At 40.7% G+C, this 26,623-nt stretch overlaps 1 protein-coding gene across 2 annotated transcripts; it reads right to left on the bottom strand.

Annotated features, from left to right (window-relative positions):
- Positions 1-7,834: 7,834 nt before the first annotated feature.
- hand2 (heart and neural crest derivatives expressed 2) lies at positions 7,835-13,925 on the bottom strand. 2 transcript variants are annotated; one of them, XM_085458338.1, is made up of 3 exons: positions 12,857-13,925; positions 8,705-8,771; positions 7,835-8,617 (listed from the first exon to the last, which is right to left on the bottom strand). In XM_085458338.1, exons 1-3 carry the CDS (start codon positions 13,469-13,471, stop codon positions 8,613-8,615), a joined length of 687 nt encoding a protein of 228 aa, XP_085314464.1. In that variant the 5' UTR covers positions 13,472-13,925; the 3' UTR covers positions 7,835-8,612. The 2 variants fall into 2 exon arrangements, with proteins under 2 accessions (XP_085314464.1, XP_085314463.1); XM_085458337.1 differs by having other exon boundaries at positions 7,835-8,771.
- Between the last annotated feature and the right edge of the window lie 12,698 nt (positions 13,926-26,623).

Genomic DNA, 26,623 nt, shown 5'->3' with positions numbered 1-26,623 from the left:
AATAATCAATCAATCAATCAATCAATCAATCAATCAATCAATCAATCAATCTTTATTTATAAAGCACTTTTCATACAAAAAAAAAGTAGCACAAAGTGCTTTACATGGTTAAAAGCAGCCCACCCCATCCCACCCTCCAACTCACTCCCCACACTCTCATTAACAATAATATAGTTCTGAGTTCGGAGCTTCTAATTCCCTTTGGGATTTAGATTTTTGCATTGCTCATATAAGCTTTATATGAGACGTTTTATTTTTCCAACAGAATTTTGATGAAGTGGAGTTGAGAGACTGAAACCAAGTATTATTTGGAGAAATGGGAATGATGGAAAATAGACAATTCATTTTTAGTAGAACTGACATTTTGATTATTGCTATTCACTCATAGAGTGAAACAGGGAGCTTAGACCATTGATTTAGATTGTCTCAGACCTTTTTTAATAAGAGGAGCAAAATGAGGCTTTTTGACAGCTTGGGAGAAATATTGATTCCAAGATATTTAATGTTGCAGGAGTGCTGATTCCAGAGGTCCCACAGCCTGCTCGTCTATACAGAGTGGCAAGGCTAAGTTTGAACAATTCATGTAGTAGTTGGAAACCTTTGAAAAAGCATCAATGGCTGTAAAAGATTCTGGAATGAAAGAGTGTGGGTCTTGCATTAATAATAACACATCATCTACATAAAGAATGGTTTATGCCTCTGATACTTTGCTACTGCAGCTCCTAGTGGTTCACTGAATAATGGAAAGAGATACAGTCTAGTGTCACTGTGGAGAGTGAAGCTTGATGAAACCAACCCATTACTGTGGGTGTAATGTAGAGTGCCTCAATCCAGTTAATAAATGATTCAAAGAGAAATTTCCAGTTAAGTCTGTCAAATGCTTTTTCTGCATCTAATGGTAAGATTAAGGTGTTAGATTGATTGATAAGTGACACCTGAATTCAGTTAAAAAGCTTGTGAGTATAGCTGGATGAATGTCTAATTGTAATAAAGCCAGACTGGTCAGGGTGAATAAGAACAGCTATGACTTTAATTAGTCTAGATGATAGAACTTTGCTTATTATCAATATAGCTCACAACTTTTACTGTTGTTTTTTCTTTATTCTCTTAAGTGATCAAGCTATTTGCTTGATTTATTTTTGTTCTGGAACTCGTCATGTCTGAGTCGCCCAGTGAGGAAAGTTGTCTTTTGATTTATTAGATCATTAAATTTCATTTTAGATTTTCTTAATTCACAAAGTACCATTTTTAGATTGATTAGTGAGAATGAGTTTTCTAATTCTGGTTTTTAATTTCACTTCCTGTTCAATGTCAGTCGTTTTTTCATATGCACAATATGAAATGATCGGACCCCTTGCTGATTTCTCAAGGAAGAGCTGGAAAGATGTTTGGAGAATCAGTTATTTCCAGAATAGATTCCCAATCCGTTTCTAAAGCATCAATAAAAACTTGGTTGCTAAGCACAGACTTCTTGAAAATTCATCCGGTAATCGCGGTTGGTAGTTTTTCTTAAAATGACCAAAAACTGGGGAATGATTGCTGATCATCTTTGAGCGAATTCACCTTTCTGAAAGGGAGTGTGCTGCTAACGATGAAAAATCTGTTCTAGTGAATGACTGATGTGCTGAGAAATGTATGAATATTGTTGTTTATGTGGATGATGAAGCTCCCAACTATCACCAAGTCCAAAATCAGACATATGTTGTTTTAAAATGAATGTTGACTGCGATGTTCTGGTACTGCTAAGCTAGGTAGGTTATTAATTAACTCCAATTATTAAGAAGAATTTACGGGGGGGAAGGGGGGGGGGGCATCTTTATTGGGACCATATAAATTCGCTGTCGTCAGGGGAAGATTTCAATAAAGATGCTGATGATTACGAAACATCTTTCTGGGTCTGTGATTGTGCTATCACGAGCGGTGAATTTAATTCTGTTATTAATGAAGACATCAGCTGCTTTTATCCTGGCGTTATACTTAAACAGAGGACACTTCTATACTGTACCTTTTGCATCAGTTAAATGGTTTTTTTAATACACATATATCTGCTTGAGGTTTGCTAAGGTAGTTTATCACTTGAATGCTTTTTGCCTGGTTTCCCATACCACAAACGTTCCGGCTGACCAGCTTACGTGACAGCATTCCTTATAGGGAAGAGAATATGTAGCGTGGGTATGCTTGTCCAAGTGAGAGACAGTATGACATGACTGAAAGTTAGTTGGACAGATTTAACTCATTCACTGCCAGCCATTGGCAGTGAATGAGTTAAAAGTGGCTGAATGGAGGGTAGAGAAAACACATAATATGTAGTAAGAAATAAAAGTGAACATAAAGAAGGTAACAGAAATACATAACAACACATAAACACTGAGCATGATCAAAAAGAAAGACTTTTACAATGTAGCTGACAAATGGAGACTATGGTATAGAGTGTACATCAAACCAACCGAGGGGTCAAAGCACCCATTAATATAAAGTTCATCAAATGAAATGACAGCTTTCATTTTCTTATCAAGGTACAGGGAAAAGGCATTTGCACTGTTCCAGAATGTTCCAGAATTGCAGAATGGGAATTGATCATTTATCCAACATTGTTCCTTTTTTCTTTTCCTTGTTTTTTCACCAACTCCTGGTGTTTAAAATGTTAGACTTTTGCAATATTTGGGCTCGGGATCTTTCAGTCTTTTTTGGGTTTGCAGTGGATTCAGTCAAATGTAACCTTTGAGGCTGTATTGGGTGAGATCTTCAGATCAAGTCATTTAAAATGCTCTCATGTGCATGAGAGCATGAGGGTGGGAATGGATGTTTGTATATGTGTGTGCCTGTATGTCTGTGTCTATATGTCAGGTTGGGTATCAGGCGCCACCTCTCTGTGGACATCTCAGGCCCTCCAAGGTTTGGAGGCCTATCTCCACCCACCACCACTTCCCCTGCCAGTGGCGGACTCCCTCAGACGTCGGTGCATTGGTGGTTCTTTGTGTCCGGGGATGGGCGTCCAGGTACACACCGGCTCACTCCTTGGTGGCCACTTATCGGGGCCTGGAGCCTGGAGCCTGGGGCTTGCTCGGGCCACTTCGGAGGTGGGGTGCCCCCGGCCTCTCGGCCTGGGGCTCGGTCACTCAGGCACAGCTGGCTGCCGGCGGAGCTCACGGGCGCGTCACTGCAACTCCCCCTGGCTTCTGCTCCGCGGCTGCTGAGTGAGCCCTCATCTGGGACTCTCCTCAGCTCTTTCTGGGACAGTGGCGCGGCTGCTCCTCTGTTGGTCTTCCTTGGTCTCTTGTGTTCTGGGGGCCTCTGGATGTCTGGAGTTTTGATCTCCTCCACACCTGCTTCATGCCCTGGAGGACGGGGCTGTGGCCCCCCCACACCCTCTAGCAGATCATTACATGAAGGAACCTTTTAAAAACAAGCGCGTCCATGCTCACAGGTGTACACACGGGTGATCACACCCACAAACTACACCCTTTTTGGCTCCTACCTCAAAGCACACTGTGTTCTGTTGATCTTATGTGCTGCACAATAATGTTTAATATTTAGTATTTACTGTTATATTCCCATATATCATTGTGATGTTGTTTATTCTACTACTCTTGTTCTCTTCTGCTTGTTTTCTTTTTTCTTTCTCAGCAGGTGAAATTAGAAAAAAATAAAAATAAAAAATAAAATAAAATGCTCTCATGTTCGATAGAAGAGTGATGGCAGGATTCCACGATATCAGAGAAGACGAGATTGTCTCTCGCTGAGCAAATTGGTAGGTCAAGAACCATTTGTTTAAATTGTGTCTTTGGATGCTGTGGTTATTTTGTCTGTGGGAGTTTTGACCAAAGCTTCTAACTGCTTGTTGTCTTCAGTTACAGTCAGTATTTGCTTATGACAAATGTTTTATTTCTTGGAATTCTTTGAGTAGCAACTTGAAAACAGGGATTCTTGCGTTTAGAGTTTTCAGGTTCTTGTCGATGGATAAAAGAATATCACTGACCTCTGAAGAAAAGTTTGATGGTTCTGTCTGAGTGGGTGAACTGGTAGATGAGTCTGATGAAGCAGGTGTTTGAAGAGAGAGTGGAGCTTGTTGTAACTCTGTGTCCTTTTTTCTTGCCCCGTGTGGGGAGTTGGTCATCACACCCAACAATATATTGTTCCAGTTTGTCCAGTTTGAAGAAGTAGCAGGAGAAAACAATGATCTTCTTTAACAGTTATGTTGTTAAATGAATTTATTCTGTTGTACTCAGTAACTGTTTATGTCTAGCAACACACCAGGTCTTGTGGGAACAGCAATCAGAAAGCTTTGTGTCATGTGTCAATGTGTGGCTGCACCCACATGCAGACACCCAGGCAAGACTGAACTCAGAACAGCTTTATTGCTGCAGCTCGAGGAGCAAAATAAAAGAAAGACTAAACAGGATTTAAGCTCTTACTGGTTAAAAAGCTGCTGAACAGGGAACACACGGGGAAAGTATGACGACGATTTGACAAAGACCAGAGGGAGATGCAGGCAGTAACCACACAGGAAGGAATCAGGGCAGAGAGGAAACACCTGGGGAACATGGCTGAACGGAATCTAACTGACAAGGGACGGGAAGCAAAACTGAACATAATGCACACGGGACAAGAGACTATCAAACTAAGACAGGAAACATAACAAACTCAGAGACTCAGGCTCGAGACACCAACTGGAAACAGCAACAAAGTAACAGAACACAAACACATGACTGAAAGAGGACACAAAAGCTTAAACAACTAACTAGGAGACAGAGCACAAGGAAAGAGAGACATGGAGACATGACAGGAACCAAAGATGAAGGTAATTAGATATCACTAACTGAGAACACAGAAAAAACTAATAGACCACAGACTATGAACCTAATATGGAACTGTAAGCTATCAGACCAGAGGTAACATGGAGGGTGACATGAGAGGGGACTAAAACTGTTACAAACCAATGACTAAGAATATAAATAACAAAACTCAGAAGCAGAAATGAGAATGACATTAAACTATGAAGGCTAAATGTCAGACCTAGAGCCCAACTTATTTCAAGCTGAAAATATAAATCCAAAGTCACTAAAGTCAGAATACATAACCTAAAAAGCTCCTAACAGGTAGCTGTAGCTCATGCTTGGTGAATAAACTGAATTTTATCCTCAAAATATTTCATGTGGTTTGGGTGAGAAACTGCTTTCAGGGAGGAGGACACATGGCACCTGTTCACGTTCACGTTTTTAAAGTATGATTCAGACAGTTAGGGAAATTAGAATTGTTGGTCCAGGCTGATGTGACCATCTCAGAACAGCAGATCTTACAGGAGGGTGTGATGTCTACTGCTGAGGACGGATGCACTGTAGAATGTGACACACTGAGGAAGTGGACATAATAAAAATGAAAATTTCAAAAGCACGCCACGTCATGGTCGGTGCCAAAAATGTTTCATTTCCCGTCCTTCATTGCATTTTTTTCATTGCTGTGATTATTTATCAGAAATGTTTTTCAAGGGCCTTGGCATATGTTAAGAAGTATCTGCCCAGCAGTGATCGAACTGTGATTGACCACATTTTTGGAAGGTCCTTAATAAATGAACTCATCATTTAAAAATGCACCTTGTATTTAATCTGGTTATGTTTGTCAAATATAAACATTTGTTCAAATGAACATGTATTTGTGACAAATATGCAACAAAATTAGGACTTTGTCACAGCACTGTACCAATGCATGGTGTCATGGTGGCAGAAATGTGATTCCTTTGTTGTTTTTCAAATACTTGTGCACTTAAACTGAAAAACTTACAAAAACAATCAAAGCTGGAGGTGAAAATGTGCCAAACCCAAACTTATTGTGTTTTATCTCTTATAGCTGGTGTAAAAATCATTGTGAAAACTTCAGTGCTTCATCATAAAGTCCTTACCATACTTGTTTCATATAATAGCATCAGCACAGAAGGAATATCAAAAGTTGTACGGTTTTCAGGGGGTGGAGTGTGTGTTTGTTTGTGCCCAGGTCACTGCAGGGTCATTTCTGTCTGATGCTCACTAATTACGCTCTTTGCATTCTCCTGTTTTCACCCAAGGCCAGACTCAGGCCATTAGAGTTTGTATTAGTTTTCATCAGGACCAGAAAAATCCTCTTTTTTATGGCCCGATACACACACTAACCAGCATACCAGATAAAGTCTTGTCAGTAGATGGCTAACTCACAGCTCTATCAGATCAAAATGTGAAGAGTAGGAACCGTGTCATATGGCATCATGTCTTTTACCTGCTAACGTGGCAGTTATCTGTGAGTGGACGTGCCAAATATCCTCCGGCATGATACCCCGACTAGTAAGCACTTAAACATAGCAGAAAGTGCTTGTGTGAATGGGTGAATGTGCATAAAGTGATTGGAGTGCTCCTGGAGAGTAGAAAAGCGCTATATAGGAATCAGTCCATTTACCATTCAAGTTGATAAATGGACCAAGTTTTCTTGAAAGCGTCTTTTTCCAAACAGCTTCCATGGTACTTCTTGTAATACTCCACCTGGGGCTTTATGTTACTTCTTGTTCATTAAAGGTCAGCGTGTGGTAGATGCAGTCTGCTTCCATTAGCAGAGCAAGGCTACGTTGAAAAATTCCAAAATATAAATCAAGCTGTCTTGTATGAGATCTGAATGATTTCTTGATGATTGGAACAACAATAAATGCCAGAATGATGAAGAATGATGCTCAGTTTCACATGAGTCTCCGCCTTTCAGGAAGTTCATCAGCCTCCGCAGTACTGCGATTGTTCAGCAGCAAAAGGTAAACGTTTTTCTGGCTTTAATGATTAACAAGCATTTCAGCCTGTTGTTTGTTAAAGCATTTCTAGCAGCAGCATTTTATTATGCAGAGCGCAAGAAGCTAAAAAACGGATTAAAGCCCCGCCTTAGCTTTAAATGAAATGTTGCATTTTAAAAAATGAATGTGCTCTGTTCTTCACAACTTCCTGCTACTGCCTGATCAAAAAAGCATAGTTTGTCACAGCAGGCTGAAAACACAGCAACAAATCAATCAGCTGTCCAGTGAAATATGACAGTCATGCAATTAAAACAACATAGCCTCCAAAGAGAGCTAAACTTGTTCTCTTTGGAGGCTAATTTTGACATAACTTTACTAAACACCGTCTTGGTAGTGGGATTAAACAATGTTCACTCCTGGCCATGAACATGCTCTTAGCTTTAATTGCTTCTCCATTTCTCATATTGATCCTTATTATAGAGCAGTTATTTATGCAGAAATTCGAAATAGTACTTGTTCAACTATCAGAGGATATTTTTCTTCCTATCTTTTCTTTTCTGTGTTTGTTCCTTTAATGTAAAAATGTGAGGATGCAATTATTGTTTTCACTACCCAATCAGCACCTAACTCAGACATAAGTTGTTTTTTATTATTTGCTCCAAGAACATTTTTCAAATGTCAAAACATGAGTACTCTTAACAGCATGGGGTCAAGGGTTATGATTACGTAGCCCTCACAGGATTTAACCTTCTGGCCTGATGAAGAGCACTCAAACTTGAAGCCAACTGCAGTGTAAATGTATTTTGTAAATAAAAAGGGCATTTACCCAAATGCAATGCTACTAAGCTCAGAGTGAGAAAAGGCAAAACACAAGTTTTCATAGTCATGTCACCTTTAAACCACTGACAAAGCTAGATTTGAAATGTAATAAAAACATTTATTATGTGAGAGAACATTTCTTGTTTTTACCTTTCAATAAACCGGTTGACATATTATTAAATTAGCAACACTGAATTTCCAATTTTGCTTTTAGTGTTACTTTCATTAAAACCTTTGTGCAGTCTGACCAACTGAGAGTCAACAATCAACCCAGTTACCAGGTGGCGGTTTATTCAAATCGTGACACTGTTTTCATGACACATAAAGCATTACGTGGACACGTCGTCATCTGCCGTGACGACATTACATTTACAACAATAAACTGTAAGAGAAAGACGGAGAAACAGAAGAGATCTTCACATACACCTGGTCCTGTAACCACAGATACTCTGTAATATCAGACACAATGGCTGTTTGTATCCTTCCAGAGGTCACATTGCACATAAATATTTTTCCTTAAATAAAGCAAACACCTCAAGACCCTGTGTGTGAATCTGTGTATGTGTTTGTAATTTTGTGTAATTCTGTGTGTGGGAGTCGCACACGTCCTGGTATGATCTGGTAGAACATAACTCAGCGGTCTGCGCAGATGGACCACTCGTTCATTCCACCACACCGAGTCCAACAGATGACCTTTCACGGACATCAAACATGACCACTGACAAAGCAGTCTGTGGTTCGTTTCTGGACCTTAAGTTAGAATATAAAGTGGGATTTTGCTGATTGATGGTGTGTGTGTGTGTGTGTGTGTGTGTGTGTGTGTGTGTGTGTGTGTGTGTGTGTGTGTGTGTTAATCCTAAATTACAGCAAACTGTCATTGCCTTCGCGTCACACCTGAACAGAGCCTCACGCAGCGTCTCTGTAGCTACTGTTTGTGAGGGAAGCCTCGACAACCTTAGGAAGCCAGGCCGACTCCCGTTTCAGTTCGCCTGGACGCTCTCTCCTATTCGCAGTTCGACGGCCGAGCTTGAGAAAGGAAGGAGTGCTGTCAACCTGCGACAGGAGACATTGAGGCAGAGACGGACTACTGCTTCAGTTCCAGAGCCCAGACATGCTGAGGCCATCCCGTCCGCCCCTTACTTTTCTTATCGCCCGCTGACGAGGAGGACGACGAGGAGTTGGAGGACGAAGTCTTCGAGATCTCCACCTGTAAAAACATGAAATTTATCCTTATTATTTTATTTATTGATACATCTACTCTTTCTTTGAATGCGCAATACTTCAGACTACTACTACAATACCGAACGCACCTAAATTTTATTGATGTCTTGAATGTCTTAAATTGTAGGCAGCCTGTGTCACTGTGTAAAATAATGACAACGATGAGAAATACCCCAGCTACTGTGTACCACGCAGTATTAACGAATGGGTGGAATAGCCACTGTTAACATGAATAAAGTAATTTAAAATAAAATAAAATAAAATAAAATAAATACATTTGAATAGGAATTCATATTTATTTTTTATTTTTGTTTTTTCCAACTAAGCTTGCGTTTTCAAAAGCCCCAAACGCTGCCCGTTATGACGTATTAGGCCTGATCAAAATAAGTTAGAATATATATATTCAGAGTACAACAGCAATATAGTAAACAGAAGAGCAGTTAGAAGAATAGACTTTGCTATGTTGGTAAAAATAAATAAATAAATAAATAAATAACCACGTTCGCGCAAATGCAGGCACAACGTGGGGAACAACAGAGAGAAACTTTCGTTTCGAGGTTTCGTTCATCCCTTACCCAGGCCTTAGGGTCTTTGTTGTCTGTTTTTCTTTAACAACGACGACAATAATAATAATAATAATAATAATAATAATAATAATAATAATAATAATAATAATAATAATAATAATAATAGACCTCCTTAACAGGCCAAATGAGATAATCATTTTTAATGAATGAACGGCGTCTATGTAATTGGGATACTGTACATGTCAGGGGAAAGAATCCAGTGCGAATGATAAATTGACTCTATCTGTAGCAATGAGCGCTGACGACTCCTCAGTCCGGCTTAATGTTTTCCTTCTTACATCAAACTCCATAAAAACGCGACACTACGCTTTGAGCGAAGACAGCCTGCTCTAATTCTGCAGCGGTAAACCACTCTGCAGCTTTAGTGCACACATAATCCACCAACCTCGATCCATCCTACACAAGAGGGGAAAAGAAACAAAGTAACTAGTTCTGAACTCGAGTGATTACCTGAAGCCGTGGCGTTCAGACCTTTTTGAACGGCTTTAAAACGCCACGCAGAGAATATAAAGTACAAGTCAAAGAGGACAGGCCACCTGCAACCCCCCCGAGCTGAAATAGAGGAAGTGATTTTATTCTTCAGGCAAAGTGACAAATTTTAATATGCAACTATGACTATGAATGTTTTATATTAGATAAGTTAAAAAAAAAGAGAATTCGTATTTCCAACCAGCAAAACTTACGCTAACAAAACATCAGAATTTGTCTCCAACTCTGAGTTTAGGGGAAAATGTTTACGAAATATTTTGTTTATGCTCTGTGTGTGTGTGTGTGTGTGTGTGTGTGTGTGTGTGTGTGTGTGTGTGTGTGTGTGTGTGTGTGTGTGTGTGTGTGTGTGTGTGTGTGTCATACAATGACCTAATACGTGAAAGCAAAGGCCTGAAAAAAGTTAATCCAGCATCCAGGGATTTTATTGTTAACAGACTGTATCCTTGAAACTAGCGAAACACAAACTGAACTGGAAAAAAACCTTCTGTGAATTGCGTTATATCCAGATCTTAATTCCCTATTTTACGCACTGCGATGTAAACTTACAAAACAACAACAACAAAACTGAGTTTATTTCCTCGCACCCCTCCCCCTTATTTGCAAGCTTAGAGGTCTGTCCTCTTAAGGACGCTGTAAGTTGTCCTCTGGGTTTCCCACTTTATTATTAATGGAAGACCAGGCTGAGGAACAGAAGCGCCATTATGTTAGTTCACTGATGTAACATAGTGATGCTTCTTCTTATTAATTATTTTGCGGATTTTTTAAAACTAATCAATGGATTCTGTTGACACGTAGGATATAATTTTATTCAGCTGTAGTGTCTCTGTTGGGCTGTGAAAATGTGCATTCAGCCCAAGCCAGGAGTCTCATGAGAGAGCTGACATGAGTTATGAAGTGGACTACATTCTCTTTTTGAAATATGAGGGAAAAAAGAAAGCTCTCTGGCTTCAATTATGCACCACACTTCCTATAGACAATAGACAGGAAATGATTATTCTCCTCCAGTCTCTGCTGTGGTATTGTTTGTCTGCTGAACAAACAATACCACACATGGCCATCATCCACACTCATCTTCTCTGCAGGACAAAGCTCAGTGGTCCCTCTAAGAAAGGCAACTTGTTGTGCTGATAATATTTATTCTGACATAAATAAGCATTATAAAGAAAATGCAGAAGCATGAACCGGTGACATAAGCTATGACCATATAAATATAAATATGGCCTCCGTTTGATATTACTATGTTTTGGCCAGATAAATGCTAGTGTGTGCGGGGGTCAGCTGAATGCAAAAGGCAGGTAAGAATCCGTTGAAATGGAATTTCAACTGTTGGATTAGCCAAACAAATAAATAGCAAACAACTACACAGCCCTCTAAAGCTGGAGCCATGGCTTCCACATTACACATCTGGCAGTGCAGCCAGAGCTAAAAGTACCAAAAGTGACCAAAAGTACATAGCGTTACTGGCTGTAAGGATGATAGTGTTCCAGGCATAATAGTGGTCGGTCTGTATGGCAGCACCTGGCCCTCCTGGCTCCAAACCGTCAGAGAATGGCAGCCAGCTTTCTGTAGACTTATTTCATGTATTTGTAATCTTTTTGTATGTTTATGATGATATATGTTTTTGCTTGAGTGATCAGTGCAAAAGAAGTCATGTGACTATTACAAAAATAGGGAAACACTCTTCAATTTTACTATTTGCTCTCAGTTTATTGGCTATTTCAGCAGCCCATCTCCAAATAAATGTTGCTCTCTGATTACCCCCCATTTGTGTACTGTGTAATTCTAGCACACCATAAGCCCGTGCTGCTGTTTCCCCTTTCCCCTACCACAGTAGATTTTGGCTTGGTCTCTGCCTGTTCCCCACCCCACTCACTCAGCACAGCACTGTAGAGACTGTTTTGGATGTCTAAAGGTCTACACACTTATACAGTAGTATAAGTATCACGTCTGCGTGGATAAGGGATGCGTCTTAATGCTGGAATTTAAATTCAGTGCAAATTAATATACACCGAGCTGATAACAGCTCTATCTATTCAGTCCATTAGTTTTCATTCAATATGCAGAAGATTCGCGGCTTGTTGGTGAATCTCGGTCAAATTGCAGCAGACAATTGGTTAAAACTTTATTTACGGTGCCACTACTGTTGTTGTTAACTGAATTTATCACTATTATTGTAGAGAACATTAAACCTAATAGCCGTAAAATATAGTAACTGTGTGCTGATGCCGCTTTATGAATAGGCTGCTGTGGAAAAAACATATGGGCACTCGTGCAAAAGCAAAAAGTACAATTTTAAATGTGTCGATTTTACTTCACATCATGTAAAACAACCCGCAGTTAGATACGAAAAGATGCCCCGTATTCTATAAATTCCAGACTATTCGGAAGTTCATTTTACACAATTTTTTATTTTGTGGAAAGTAAACGGCGTGACTCAGTGTTTTAAAAGAACTATGAACCTTCAGTAAATCCCACGATGCACAAAATGAATGTTTATTGTCTCCTGTCAGACGCTGCCTACCAACAACGTGTTGAAATGTCTCCTTCAATGATTCGTCTTTGTCAAATAAATCGATATGAAATAATTCAGTGTTAGGAGTGAATCAAATTTGTGAACTTAGGTAATTTGTTGAGTCGAGTAAAAATAAACTCATTTAATTCGTCTTAAATATAAGGTCACCATTGGAAATGATTTATCCATTTGGTTTGGAAAAAAGAGTGTCTTGCTTTGCCAGATATACAGTACAGAATTCTAAATCTGTAATTGCCTGTAATTATAATCCGATTTTAAACTGTTATTACTTTTCTTCGAAAGTAACTCTAAATCCATCCTGCCCACTCCAGCGTTAGAACCTTCCTTTAATAACTCCTTTACTAATGAACCAGCTAACCAGAGACAATACTATATGTGTACTGTTTGCGTTAAGCGATTATTATAATGAATACCTTTTAACCTCATTTTCACAACAAATAGTGGCCGTAGAGCACATCTTACCGCCTCTCTTTTCCGCCGTTCTTCCCGAGCCTCCGTCTTTTTTAGCTCGGCCTTGAAAGCCTGGGTGTCTCCGTGTTGTTCGTCCTTGTCTAGGATGTCCATTAAGTAAGAGATGTAGCTGGTGGCCAAGCGCAGCGTCTTGATCTTGGACAGCTTGGTGTCGGCCGGGACGTTAGGGATACATTCCCTCAGCTCCGCGAAAGCTGAGTTAATGCTCTGGGTCCGCCGCCTTTCCTTGCGATTGGCCGTTGGTCTTCGCTTCACGGTCCGAGGATGAGTGTGGTGATGATGGTGCATACCGACCGTGGTTCCGTTCATCGAGATGGTGCCGGGTCCTGGAACTAACCCTCCAGGGCCATAGTAGTGGTGATGGTGTGGGTCCAGTCCGACGGTTGACCCACTGCCGCTGTTGCCATGGTACTCCGGGCTGTAGCCGGGCGCAAGGCTATACTCTGTAGGTGACATATCCGCGTGACTTATCAACCAGCTTGTGAAGTACGGTGGAGCACCGGTGTCTTCGTGACACCGACCGGCCGCCGCCGCATGCAGCGAATAGTGGTGGCTGTCGTGATGGTGCATGACCGGGTGGTGAGGGAAGCCCGAGACAAGACTCATAGTGACACACAAAAATACGCACTCGGGCACGCGTGAGCGCCCCCCACCCCAACGCGCGCGCGCACACACACACACACACACACACACACACACACACACACACACACACACACACACACACACACACACACACACACACACAGCGCGCGCGAACAAGTCCTTGTCAGATGCTGCAGCAGCAATCGCACCTTCGTTAGTCAGCAGCGCTCAGAGTAGATGTCTGCATCCTCAGTTCATTCCCCGCGGTCGAAGCCAATCGCTTCCGACCATACGGGTCGGTATTCCGTGCGACAGTACACCGGACCCGTCCTAGCGACCTGTCGCGAGGCCTCTCAGTTGTGTTGAAACGACTCCTCCTAAGACATTTTCCTCATTTATCTTCTCTTTAAAAAGTCACAGCAGAACTTTTTAGGTCTCTTCTTTTACTGGCCACTCAGTGCGTATTCCTCTTCTTCACCCCCCACCCCACCCTGCACGCCATTTAATCTTTCTCGAGACAGTTGTCAGCTGTCAGGCTCAGGGCAGTTTGGCAATGCAAGACTGGTCTGTTCAGGCACAGGGTCACAAGTGGCTAGTTGATACTGAACTATTCTAAAGCCAGCTTGTCGGTGAGAGAGAGGGAGAGTGGGGTTCATTCACCACGTCATCTTCACTACCGGGGAGGAGAAACGGATTTCACTGCCTCAGTCAACCAATGGCGAGCCTCCGCCCCTTGCTCTGGCCCCGTCTGCAGGCTCTGTTTACTTCACTTTTATGTCAGTGGGTCTGCTAAGTAGATATGCTGGCATACACAGATGCGCGCGCGCGGTTTACGTTCACGCGTGCAGAAACCACTCCAAAGTCAAGAATACAGCGATGCTGATCCAGTTCTTGTTTCTGTTATCAAGAGTAAGGCTGCAATATGCAGACGAGATAGCCCAAACTCTATGGACCATATATGCATTTTAATTCACTATTTAGACTGTTAATGCATTTAAAACGTATTTAAGGAAACATGTCAGCAGTGACAGCACGCTGAAAGTCTCTGCTGCTGACATCAGATTAAGAGGCCTCTACTATTCTTTAATATGCTTTGGGGGTGTACGAGACTAGCTTCATAGGTCCTGTTTATAAAAATAATAATAATAATTTTGAACATGATTGGTGTTCATGTTCATACTAGTTTTAATTCAATTACGCAGCTATTATAGTGAATCTAGACGAGTTAAAGTATCTTTCATCTCCTTTGAATTCAAATTTATTCCAACACTCAGCAACACTAAGCGTTCGGGAGTACCTGCTTACAGCCTATATTTCTGACAGAGCTCATTTGAGTTGTGTATTCGTAGTTTTATAATACGACGCAGCGCATGCTTCGGCTAACGAAGCAGCGGTCCGCATCTCCACATATGCATATAAATCTCAACATTATAGTTTTGTGTGGGTTTTATTCAGGTCCAGATTTATTAAAGCAGGAAACATTGCACCCACATTTTGGTTGCAAGTGTTTAAAAAGTTCAGTCCTCACTGCTTACTGAAAATGTATTTATTTATATATTTATTTCTTTATTACGCAAATAACCGTTTTTTTTTTTATCGTATATGAATAAAACGTTAAAGCGATATAGTTAAATTTAAACACACTGAAATGCATTTAAGCTCATATTTTTTCAGATCTATAATTAAAGAAATTCATTTCGTTTACCGAACCACTGAAGGTCTCAATATTATTATTATTAATTAAGTAAGTAATTAATTAATTAACAGTAATCTCTGAATGTATCTCATTGTAAATAAACAGCCGGTAAAATATCAGGGCGAGGTGACTGACTGGACCCAAAGACGCGGCCTTTCCCAAAGAATACAAATGGAAAGATCAATAAACAACAAACTTTTTTGGTTGTGAGTTGGGCTCTACGAGGTCCACATCTTTATTAATTCTCTTTATTTGCCAGCGAAGTTCAGAGTCATCAATGAATCTGAACTTCGCTGCCGTTCATCAATCATTTAAAGAAAACGCTATATACAACATCTGAATATGTACACGCAATTTACCGCTATTTTTTAAATAGTTATTTATTTATTTACTTTATCTGAAGAGAGACAGTGGGGGTGGGGGCTTTGTGTGTGCGTTCAGTACTCCAGGCTGTGGAAACGCGTGAAATAAACACCTGAAATAAAATGAACTGGTTAACTGGGTGGGGCTACTGTCAAATGATTAATTTAAAATACTTGGAAAATCTTGCTGGCAATATAAATTTGGAAGCAACTTGAGATAATTGTAAGATTGTAACTGTAAGATCTCTAACAACATTTTCAAGACCTGCAGCATCTCACTCAAGGACTGTGATGCAGACACATACACATCATTGAAATCCACTGACTTCATGCGTGTGTGCCTGAATGCTTAAACGTTAACCTCCACTAGACCACTACTTACTTAGTTGAAGTAAGGTCGTTGTTAATGATTTCTGGCGCTGTAAAATGAAATGTTTTGGGGTCCCAGCAACACAGTAAGAATAATAGCAGCGGCACTGCGCAGCAACATGTTGCAGTGAAGGTCTTTTCCTTCTTTGTGACCATAAAGTAAACAGACACAAGAAGGAAACGAACTGTGTGTGTCTAATATGCATATAACACACTAGCACACTCTTTTTTTTGACAGTCGCGATTCGATACTGTTGCTCAGGTTCATTTCACGAGTGTGAACAATGGCTGTGAAATTAGGAGTTGCCCATGCTTGCTTCTTGGCAACCTCATAAAATGGAAAACGCTGAGTTGTGACAATAACTTCCCTTATTTAACCCAAACTATGACCTTTCATAAATGTAACCAAGCAGTTGAACCAATGAGCCTGAGAAAACTAAATTCCATTTGAGAAAAACATAAAAACGATGAGGTTTTAAAAAAAGAATTTCTAAAAACACAGCTATTGCTCCATTGATTTGACTTTCATGGAGGTAATTCCATCTATATGACACTTTAAGGGCAAGTTTGTAGTTTATTTCAAGGTTCAGTAAGTTTTGCTTATCAGTTTAGCGTTTTATAGTTTTTATTAGTTTCTTTGTAAAGCCAGTCATTTACAGTCTAGCATAACTTTTCATTTCCCCAACTCTCTACAACAGCGTTGGAGAGAAAGCCATACAGGATAAAAATGATGTGTTCTGGTGGCAGAGACGAGGTTTTAGAGGCTAAACAGGAATCAGTGTTGGCGATGGGGCTATAAGACTGGACAACTTGGGAAACACTGTAATATGTTTGCTGTAGTCTTTCCTGTCAGCAGCGTAGCAACAGGTGTGCCATTTGGTATGTGAAATGGAGTGTTACAATGTTTCCAGTCTTACTGTGCAAATGAGTTGAAAGTGCAAATGTTGTATGAAGGATTTGATCGTTTGATTGTGATTATATGAAACTATTATTAATGGTAACAAAAGTGTAATTTTATGAAAAGATACTTCAAACTAATGTCTGCTTCAGAGTAAAAGATCTTTGCCAACGGTTGTATCTCTGCTAGACTGTGCAGAAGACAGAGTTAAGGAGAAAATGGGGGTTGCAGAATGTGCAGAGGAATTCTCTGTGAGGAAGGCATATGATTTATATTTGTTTAAGTGCTGAATGGAGCTGATTCTATGTGTGTGCGTGAGTGTGTGCGTGTGCATCGTCCTGCTCTGTGTAATCCATCTATGTGAATGGGAGCTGTTGCAGTAATTTAGATCAGTTTGTCTCCTGATAATGATACATAATTAGACTGTAGGTCAGTCGGTCAGACTCCTGATCTCTCCCTCTCTATACATCCTTCTCTCTCTCTCTCTTTCACACACAGACACATGCACACATGCACACATCTATCCCCCTATATGCCCTCTTCTCTGATCTTAGTCATTCCTCCTTTGTATAAATAAATCTGACAGAGTAGCAGGGTTATGTGTCTGTGTGTGAAAGAAAGAGAGCGAGGTGGAGGCAGGGAGGGGGAAGGGGCAGAGAGGAAGACGGAGAGAGAGTAAAGCTATGTGTGTGTGTCAGGCTGATGATGTGCAGGTACATTCCAGAGCAGCGGAAGTTCCTTTTCAGAGTAAAGTGTTGTTGTTACCTGGGCTCACACCTACATGCAGTTCTGTAGGTAACCGTGTGCTGAGCTTTGCACAGATGAATATAATGTTGCGGTACAACAACATGAATTCTCATTTAAAATTAATAGGACAAAAATGCAAATTTCATAACAAGACAGACTCACACAGCTGCTAATGAAAATAAAGACATCTTTATTTAATCAAGATATATTTAGATGCATATTTTAGACGTGATTTTCTAAAATCTTAGCTGTGTAACAATACATTTTCAAATTATTGTTAATATGATTAAAACTGGCTTAAAGCTTTAACTTGACAGACTGACCAAAAATATTGTATATTGTATTATTTTTTTATTTTTTAGCCACAGTTAACTTTTCAGCATCTCTTGGACAATCAAGCAAAGGCCTTTTTTGGAGACAAGGAGACTATTTCTTAATTCTTCAGTGGTCTGATGATTTAAAGTATTTACATTTGAAACCCAAAACATCCAAATTCACTCTCAGTGCCAGTGAAACAGACCATCCTTAAGGTGCAACAAATAAACAACATTCAACCAAACAAGGATTATGCTTTTTAAGAGGTTGACACACTGTTGAAGTGGACCATAAAGAGAAGACTTCACGCAGAAAGTCCTCCCCATGTTGTCAGCGCCATAGAGAACAAAGAGATGGTTAATCTAAAGGATTACAGGTTTTGTAAAACTGCACAGGTTGAAACTGTGAAAAGGACGTGATGTGAAAACAGAGCAGGGGCATTCTCAGTCATGTGAGAAAACAGCAAAAAACATCATGATACACTTTTTACGTACACTCACATGGTCAATAAATAAATAAATAAATAACAGGGTCTTGTTTGATAGGTAGGCAGAGATGCAAATCACCACATCAATAGATTGATAATAATCACTAACATATGTGTAACCTTTGTCTCCCTGTATCTTTAAAAATAAAAAGGTAGTTAGTCTTTGAGGCACCTGCTTCATATCCTACTTTGTTTTTAAAGAACTGCTTGTACACTTCTCCTGTGGATCAGCTGTGGTGATAAATATCATCCTCGATGTCCCAGCTCTGGGACTAGCATCGACTGCCTCATCTTAGACTTCAAATCCAAAAGACACCGAGCCATTGAACTTGTGATGAGCATACTTTAGATCCAAGCATCATCTTTTTGTAGATTTGTTGCTGAAACATAATCAGAAAGTAATTTGAAAACAATAGAAAAAGTTACAAAGGAAGTGTAAAAGAATTGGTCTGGTGTGGGACTTACGTGGCAGGGACTCATAACTAGGACTTTGCTATATAATTTCACAACCTACCACCAGACTGTGTTGAAGCCATGTATTGCTTTTATACAAACTATTAAGCAATAAATACAAATTATTACCTTTAATTTTTTCAGAAAGTATTTAAAACCACATTTAAAAATGTGTTGTAGCCACTTTATCAAATATTCATCTTTTTACTGTCATGCTTACTGTCACTACTAGTTCTTTTACACTAGCTGGCTCAAAACTTAGACTTACAAATATTAGCATTAATATTAACATTAGCACAAATAAAATTGTATATATTATATTACATATAGATACTTTGGCAGAACACCCACCTGCTTGGTAAACTGAAGCATTTTTTCAGCTTGCATAGTAATATTGTGAATGAAAGTATTTTAACCCTTAGTAATATCTTCAGTCAGCTCTTTAAACAAACCAAACTGCTGGTGAATACACATTTACCACCCTACTACGCTACCTGCCTACTGGTAAGCTACTGATATACTAAAACAACTATTTTAAACATCAACTTTATGGTAGACATCCAAATATAAAAGTAAGTAAGTAAAGAATAAATTAATATATGCGCAATATTTATTTACCTGTTACAAAGTTGCATAAATGTTAGTAGAAACTTGGAAAGATCTATCTAATGTTCTATAAACCGATGAATTAACCTTATTAAGTACTAAAGTCTACTTACCATTTCAAACCAGTTATTACAAAGTGTTACTAAATATTATCTTATGCTGTTTTAGAATAAATTATTTTAAATACCAGCTACTTGCTATTGAAGACCAACACAGAGAGACTGAGGAGGAGCTTCTTCCCGCAGGCGATACGGTCTCTCAATCACACCACCACACAGTACTGACCCACACATATGGTTCTTACACACACACTGGACTTTCTGGACTTTGGTTTTGCACAACCCTGGACATTATATTCTTCATTTCCGGTTAATACTTGTACAGCTGCTGTTATTGTGTATATATTTATTTATATTTAGATTTCTTCATACATTCTTATATAGTTCTATATTGTGTATTTTGTTGTACAGTTATTTTATTTTCAACTTTAATTTATATATTTTATCTTATTCTTCCCAGTTAAATTTACCCTTCATTCTAATTTGTGTTGTACAGTTATTTCATTTTTAACCTTAATTTATATTTTATTCCTTCCTAGTTAAATTTACCCTTTTTAATTTTTCATATTTATTTCCTATCTTATTCATAGCCTTTTCCTTTTTTGTTTTCTTTAGGTCACGAGCAGTTGTCCAAGCGTTTCACTACATATCGTACTGTGTATGACTGTGTACGTGACAAATAAAATTTGAATTTGAATTTAATTTGAAGACTGCATGCACTAATGCTGCATGTTAGTCACAAGCTTCAAGTAATCCCATGTGCTTCATTTATTACTCTTGCTATAGAGGAATACTGTTCCAACAGTTAGAAAGTCTGAAATCACCACCGCTAGAAAACAGCTACAATTAAGAGAAAAATGCAAACAGTGCCATGATTAATGCATCACATCAGCTGTCTGTGTGCAGGTAATTAGGTGGTCATTAAGAAGTAGTCCAAACTACGCTTTCAGTTTTCATAAGTTGGTCTGTTCCCACATTTTACTGAGCGCGCGCGCACACACACACACACACACACACACACACACACACACACACACACACACACACACACACTCAAACACACACACTGTATGTTTTATCATATTTTCCTAAACTCAAATAATCAGTCACGTAGTTTGTACACGTGTGTGTGTGTGTGTGTGTGTGTGTGTGTGTGTGTGTGTGTGTGTGTGTGTGTGAGGTTTTATATTGTTGACAAACAGGGGCCTCAGTGTGTGGGTAATCCTATCTTTCAGTTCTGGCTCAGCGCTAATCCAAATACACATTTAAGTGTTTTTATTTAAAATTACGAAGGAGCTCTGTAAGCCAGATTTTTCTTGATTTGATACAATATCCTTATTAAACATAGGCTAATCCAATCATGCAAGTACATGTAAACATTTACTGTTATAGCTGTCAGAGTACTGCATTCATGCAGGTGGAAACCATAACATGAGATAAACCAGGTGCAATGGATGGATTGATTAACAGAACTAACTATAAGATATAAGAACAAGATTTATTGGAAAATTTCATTGGATTAGGCACCAAAGACGTCTTTAACACTGATTTTGTGTTTTTATGAGTTATTAAAGTCTGTCCACTGTCCTTTGTCCCCAGGTTCTCATATATTATTCGTAGGGCTTTTTTAATTAATTAACCAAGTTTACAAATCAGTTCATAGACTTCAGTGATACATTCTGCACTTTATTTTTTTTGTGAAAACCAGTTCACTCTTTTCTCTGATCTGTTTGTTTTACAGGGTGAAGTGGTCACCGGTCTTTAAATTAGGACAGGGAGATTACATAGTCTATAGTTGATGGTGTGTTCTCAAACGCCCTCTGTGGTCATCTGTCTTAATGGCAAAGCTCTAACATAGTTTCCACTCTAATGTGAAGGAGATGTAAGAAGAGACAGCCAGCAAGGTTCTATTCCTGTCAAAAGGGAATTCTTGGATGTGTCTTTCTGATATTGTAGGGTGTAATATTGTAGGCAATGAAAGACCTATTTAATATTGTAGAAAAACTCAAATAAAACCTTTTCCAACACCTTCCCCCTGGTAGGCGCTACAGGGCACACCAAAACAAGCAGAGATCTGTACAGCTTCTCTCCAAAGCCCACTTAGGACAGTCACATAGAGTTTGTACTTAAAACATCTGCTGCTGAATCAAGGCAAGCTGTGTATACAGTCTTATACAAACAAACATAGATAGACAGACAGACAGACAGACAGACAGACAGACAGACAGACAGACAGACAGACAGACAGACAGACAGATAGATAGATAGATAGATAGATAGATAGATAGATAGATAGATAGATAGATAGATAGATAGATAGATAGATAGATAGATAGATAGATAGATAGATAGGAGTTGTTTACGTGATCTCGCACCCAGAGATAGGTGAGTCGTCCCCCTCCTCCCCAGACTCTCCTTCCTCCACGGAAGATGAGCTAGTGGCATTAAGAAGGTCCTCGAAGTATTCCTTCCACCGCACAACAATGTTCTCAGTCGAAGTCAGCAGCGCTCCACCCGCTCTATACACAGTGCAGGTAGAGCACTGCTTTCCCCTCCTAAGTCGCCTGATGGTTTGCAAGAATCTCTTCGAGGCAGTCCAAAAGTCTTTTTCCGTGGACTCTCTGAACTTCTCCCACTCTGGAGTTTTTCTGCTTGGCCTGTCGGTAACTATCAGCTGCCTCCGAAGTCCCATAGGCTAACCAAGCCTGATAGGACTCCTTCTTCATCCTAGTGACTCCCTTCAACTCAGCTGTCCACCATGTGGTTCGGGGGTTACCACCAGGCTCCTTCCCCAGCAGAAGGGTGACATTCAATCACCCAATTGCTTACCTTTGTAGCCGGAGGTCGATCCGCTGCCGCCCTGACCGCCACCAGGCACACGTTGCACCCAACCCTTATGGTGCCTCCAGCAGGTGGTGGGCCTGCAGGAGGTTGGGCCCATGTCACTTTTTCGGGCTGTGCCCACCCAGACCACATGGACTAAGGCCCAGCCACCAGACGTTCACCCTCAGGCACCCTCCACGGGCCTGGCTCCAGGGCGGGGCCCCAGTAACCCTATCCCGGGCAGCGTAAACTCTTCCCTTGATTGTATATTCATAGGGGTCTTTTGAATCGCTCTTTGTCTGGTCCCTCAACCAGGACCAATTTGCAATGGGAGACCTTCAGGCAACATAGTTCCTTGGATCCCTGAGACACAAAAAGTCCTCCACCACGATAAGGTAGCGATTCACGAAGGGGACTAACAACTCATCCATTCCTTATTTATTCTGGCATGTTTGCAACATAAATATGGTTTATATGTTATTTGGTTCTGTGTCATCTTGTCAGAATTGTCTCTTGTCTACTCTGCTGTGTACGCTGAGAGCAAAGAAATAACCAGAGCCCAATAAAGATGATTCTGATTCTGATTAATTGACTGTTGCAAGAACCTACAAAGCAACCAGAGTGCTAGATCTTAAAATCTCCAGTGTCAACTTATCCTTAGGTCTTATAATGAGTTCCAACAGAGGACAAGTAGGATAAGTGCAGTAGGAAAATGTTCTAAGGAAATATATGCTAAATAAAACTGGTCTTCCCCCTAGACCAGAGAATTATGACCCTTTAGTGGGTTAGCCCATGAAGGGTTTCCATGTCACCCACTGAGAAGTTTCATTTTTCACTCAGAATCCACAGAGAGACCCCTGTACTTTGAGTTTAAATGCATATAGAATGTATGGGATTTTCATGTGCACTGATAGTTGATGTAAAAGACAAACAAGTCTACAATATTAATATTAAATGGGATGTATAATTCTCATGGGGGGATATCAGAGATATCTGAAAGTAACATGAATCCTTCATCCAAGCAAAGTTGGGCATCGTATCATAATTTAAACACTAATCTGCAGTGGTTTATATACTCTATGTACTACATACTGACTACTAATTCAGTTAGTGAAGGGAAATGCAGTGAATAATATTCTTGATTGGTCGTACAGCACCGCTAATCATTTCTATGCTTTGGAAATTGTCTGTAATCCACCACAGAATTAAATAAACTCTGTTTTGCATTTTCTTTGTAACTGTACTGGTGTCTGACCTACAAGCCTATCTAAAACTCTTCAACATGTTTATGTTTCACAGCAGATTTTCCAAAGCCAGAGCCAGGAGTACTCTGCAAACACTTGTGAAGAGAGTGAGGCTGCATTCAGACAGACAACACTGCGCATAAAGACCCAGCAGTCTTTCTCATCTGAAAGCAGTGAATGGCCTGTATCAAATGAGGGTGCCAACTCAGAGAGGTGTAGCAAGAATAATAATTGTGTACACGGTAATAACTGAAAGTGTATGTGTCAAAAAAAACAACCCAAGGCAACAGAAAAAACAGAATCAGATTGTACACATGCTCGTTTCCAGCTCCCACATAAATTTGTACACAGTAACAGGCCTAATATTCCACTCTCTATTTGCCAGCATCTGATCACAAATTGTTGGTGCAAAACACCTCATAAAGAAGAAAAAAAGTAAATGTTTAAACACTTGTTCACTCCAACCACTTTATATTTACGTTGCACCATGCAGTTGCATTATGCTCCAAAGGTGAAGATGGCAGATAAAGTAAATACAGAAAGCAAAGTGAGTTGCTGGTGCTACTAAACTATATAAAAACTAACATTTTATTTATTAATATCTTACAGTTTTTTACAGACGCTAGGACACATGTCTCAATAAAACAGAAATAAAACAATTGGGACATGGAATGTCACCTCTCTGGTGGGGAAGGAGCCTGAGTTAGTGCGTGAGGTTGAGAGGTACTGGCTAGATATAGTCGGACTCACCTCTATGCATGGCTAGGGCTCTGGAACCAGTCTCCTGGAGAGGGGCTGGACTCTGTCTCAGTCTGGAGTTGCCCCTGGTGAGAGGCAGCTTGCTGCCGGTACGTTGGGGATCTTCCTGGTGGATGAGAGGGTTTGTTCCCTGCGCCTTAGGGTCGGGGAACGGGTCCTGACTGTCATCTGCGCTTATGCTGAAAATGTTGAAATGTACTCACTCACTTTTTATTATTATTTGTAAATATGTGTACAAATGGTTGGTTTTTTGTACTGTTTTTATCAATAAATCTCAGCAACAAAGGACATACACCCATGTGTGTTGATTTCTCCCTAAGATGGCAAACTGAAACACTCCAAGTTGGTGACTTTTGGAGATTTGTTTCCCTGGATAGGTAGAAAGGTAGAAGCCTGGGGATGTGAGTAGGTAGGCTGTAGGCCGTAGTAGGCCGTAGGTCGATGATCGATTTTGTAATCGTATCACCAGACCTGCGACCATATGTTCTGGACACCCGGGTAAAGACAGGGGCTGAGCTGTCAACTGATCAACACCTGGTGGTGAGTTGGATCAGGTGGCGGGGGAGGACGCTGGACAGACCTGGTGCACCTAAACGCGTAGTGAGGGTGTGCTGGGAACGTCTAGCAGAGGCCCCAGTCCGCGAGATCTTCAACGCACACCTCTGGCAGAGCTTCGACAGCATTCCGAGGGAGACTGGGGACATTGAGTCCAAATGGACCATGTTCAGTGTCTCCATTGCCGAAGCTGCTGCATTGAGCTGCAGCTGCAAGGTGGTTGGTGCCTGCTGTGGTGGTAATCCCCGAACCAAATGGTGGACACCAGAGGTGAAGGGAGCCACCAGGCTGAAGAAGGAGTCCTATCAGGCTTGGTTAGCCTGTGGGACTCCAGAGGCAGCCGACAGGTACCGACAGGCCAAGCGGAATGTGGCTCGGGCAGTGGCTGAAGCAAAAACTTGGGTGTGGGAGGAGTTCGGAGAGGCCATGGAAAAAGACTTTTGGACTGGCAAACCATCAGGCGTCTCAGGAGGGGAAAGCGGTGCTCTACCTGCACTGTGTATAGTGCTGGCGGAGCGCTGCTGACGTCGACTGAGAAAATTGACGGGCGGGTGGAAGGTATATTTCGAGGACCTCCTTAATCACACTGACACGTCTTCCGAGGAGGAAGCAGAGTCTGGGGATGAGATCACTGAGGCAGTTAAACAACTTCTTGGTGGTAGACCCCCTGGTGTGGATGAGGTCCGCCCCGAGTTCCTGAAGGCTCTGGATGTTGTTCATCAGACTGCAAGAAGTAATGGAGAAGAGAAATATGTTGTTTTGGCACTGCACAGCTTTGAGCCATACACTTGGACCAGTTCTTTTAGAGACTGGTAGAAAATTTGCCCAAAAACATGCCAGACTCAAATAGACTCAAGAATATTGTAACTTATATTGGCAGCAGTGAGATGCCCAATTGTACTGCATATAATTTGCACCTGGCCTGATTCTCACGGAGTTAAAGTATCTATTCTGAAAATTATCTCCATAGTGGCAAATGATGAGTCATGATGCCTTCCCTTTCTACAGGGAAGCAGGCTAGAACCAGAAGATAAGGACTGAGCTAGTGTGCAGAGAACAGTGCAGATGGAGGAAGACCAGCAATGGAAATAGCTGAGCAGACCCAGTGTACGTGCAATAAAACTGAATATGAACCAAGCACCTCCAGGGTCATGTTGGGTATCCCAGTAACATAAGTCCTGCTACAGTGGCATCCACCCTCCTGACACACATGTCAGACCCATAGGACCTGCAGCCAGGCTGTGGCACAGATGTGACAGAGCTAGCCACCACTCATCCCAAGTAGGTGGTGGTGCACCAGCAACAGCGTAAGATGCTAGTGCAAACGGAGTGACAGTGCAGTTGTTGGAGACTCTAGCTCTGTCTGAGTCATTTCATCAAGCGCTGCCGCTACCAGTGATCACGTTGCACAAGATGCGGAGTGGGATGATCCTGAATCCTTTCTGGATATGTTCGAGGCCACGGAGTTAAGTAAGTAAGCAAAATGTTATTTATATAGCACCTTTCAAGATAGAAATCACAAAGTGCATCATAGAAAAATACCAGAGCATTTAAAACAAATAAAAACAAAAAAGGTTAACAAACACAATTCCAAAAACATGAGTTTTTAATTGTTTTTTTTTAAAGAGACTATTGAGTCCACAGACCTCAAGCTCAGATAAAGACAGTCCCAGAGTCTGGGGGCCACAGAGACAAAAGCTCTCTCTCCCTTAGTTCTTGGTGCAGGCATGCCAGTGGCCACGGAAGAGTGTTCACAGTGGATAACGCCCCTGCTTTCCAGAGAGGCCATGCGTCGTGAGA

Source organism: Copadichromis virginalis, linkage group LG6 (genome assembly GCF_057382275.1).
Source record: "Copadichromis virginalis isolate Kocher_CV1m ecotype Utaka linkage group LG6, C_Virginalis_male_GT1.1, whole genome shotgun sequence".
Classification (NCBI taxonomy): Eukaryota; Metazoa; Chordata; class Actinopteri; order Cichliformes; family Cichlidae; genus Copadichromis; species Copadichromis virginalis.
Note: the sequence above shows the minus strand (reverse complement) of the source record. Positions and strands in the feature narration are given on the sequence as shown.

Bases quoted from the DNA above. Each gene is read 5' to 3' on its own strand.
- hand2 (XM_085458337.1), bottom strand. From the start codon at position 13,471: ATGAGTCTTGTCTCGGGCTTCCCTCACCACCCGGTCATGCACCATCAC. The intron at 8,772-12,856 runs GTAAGATGTGCT...ATGTTTTTACAG, and splicing joins AACGGCGGAAAAGAGAGGCG to GTGGAGATCTCGAAGACTTC.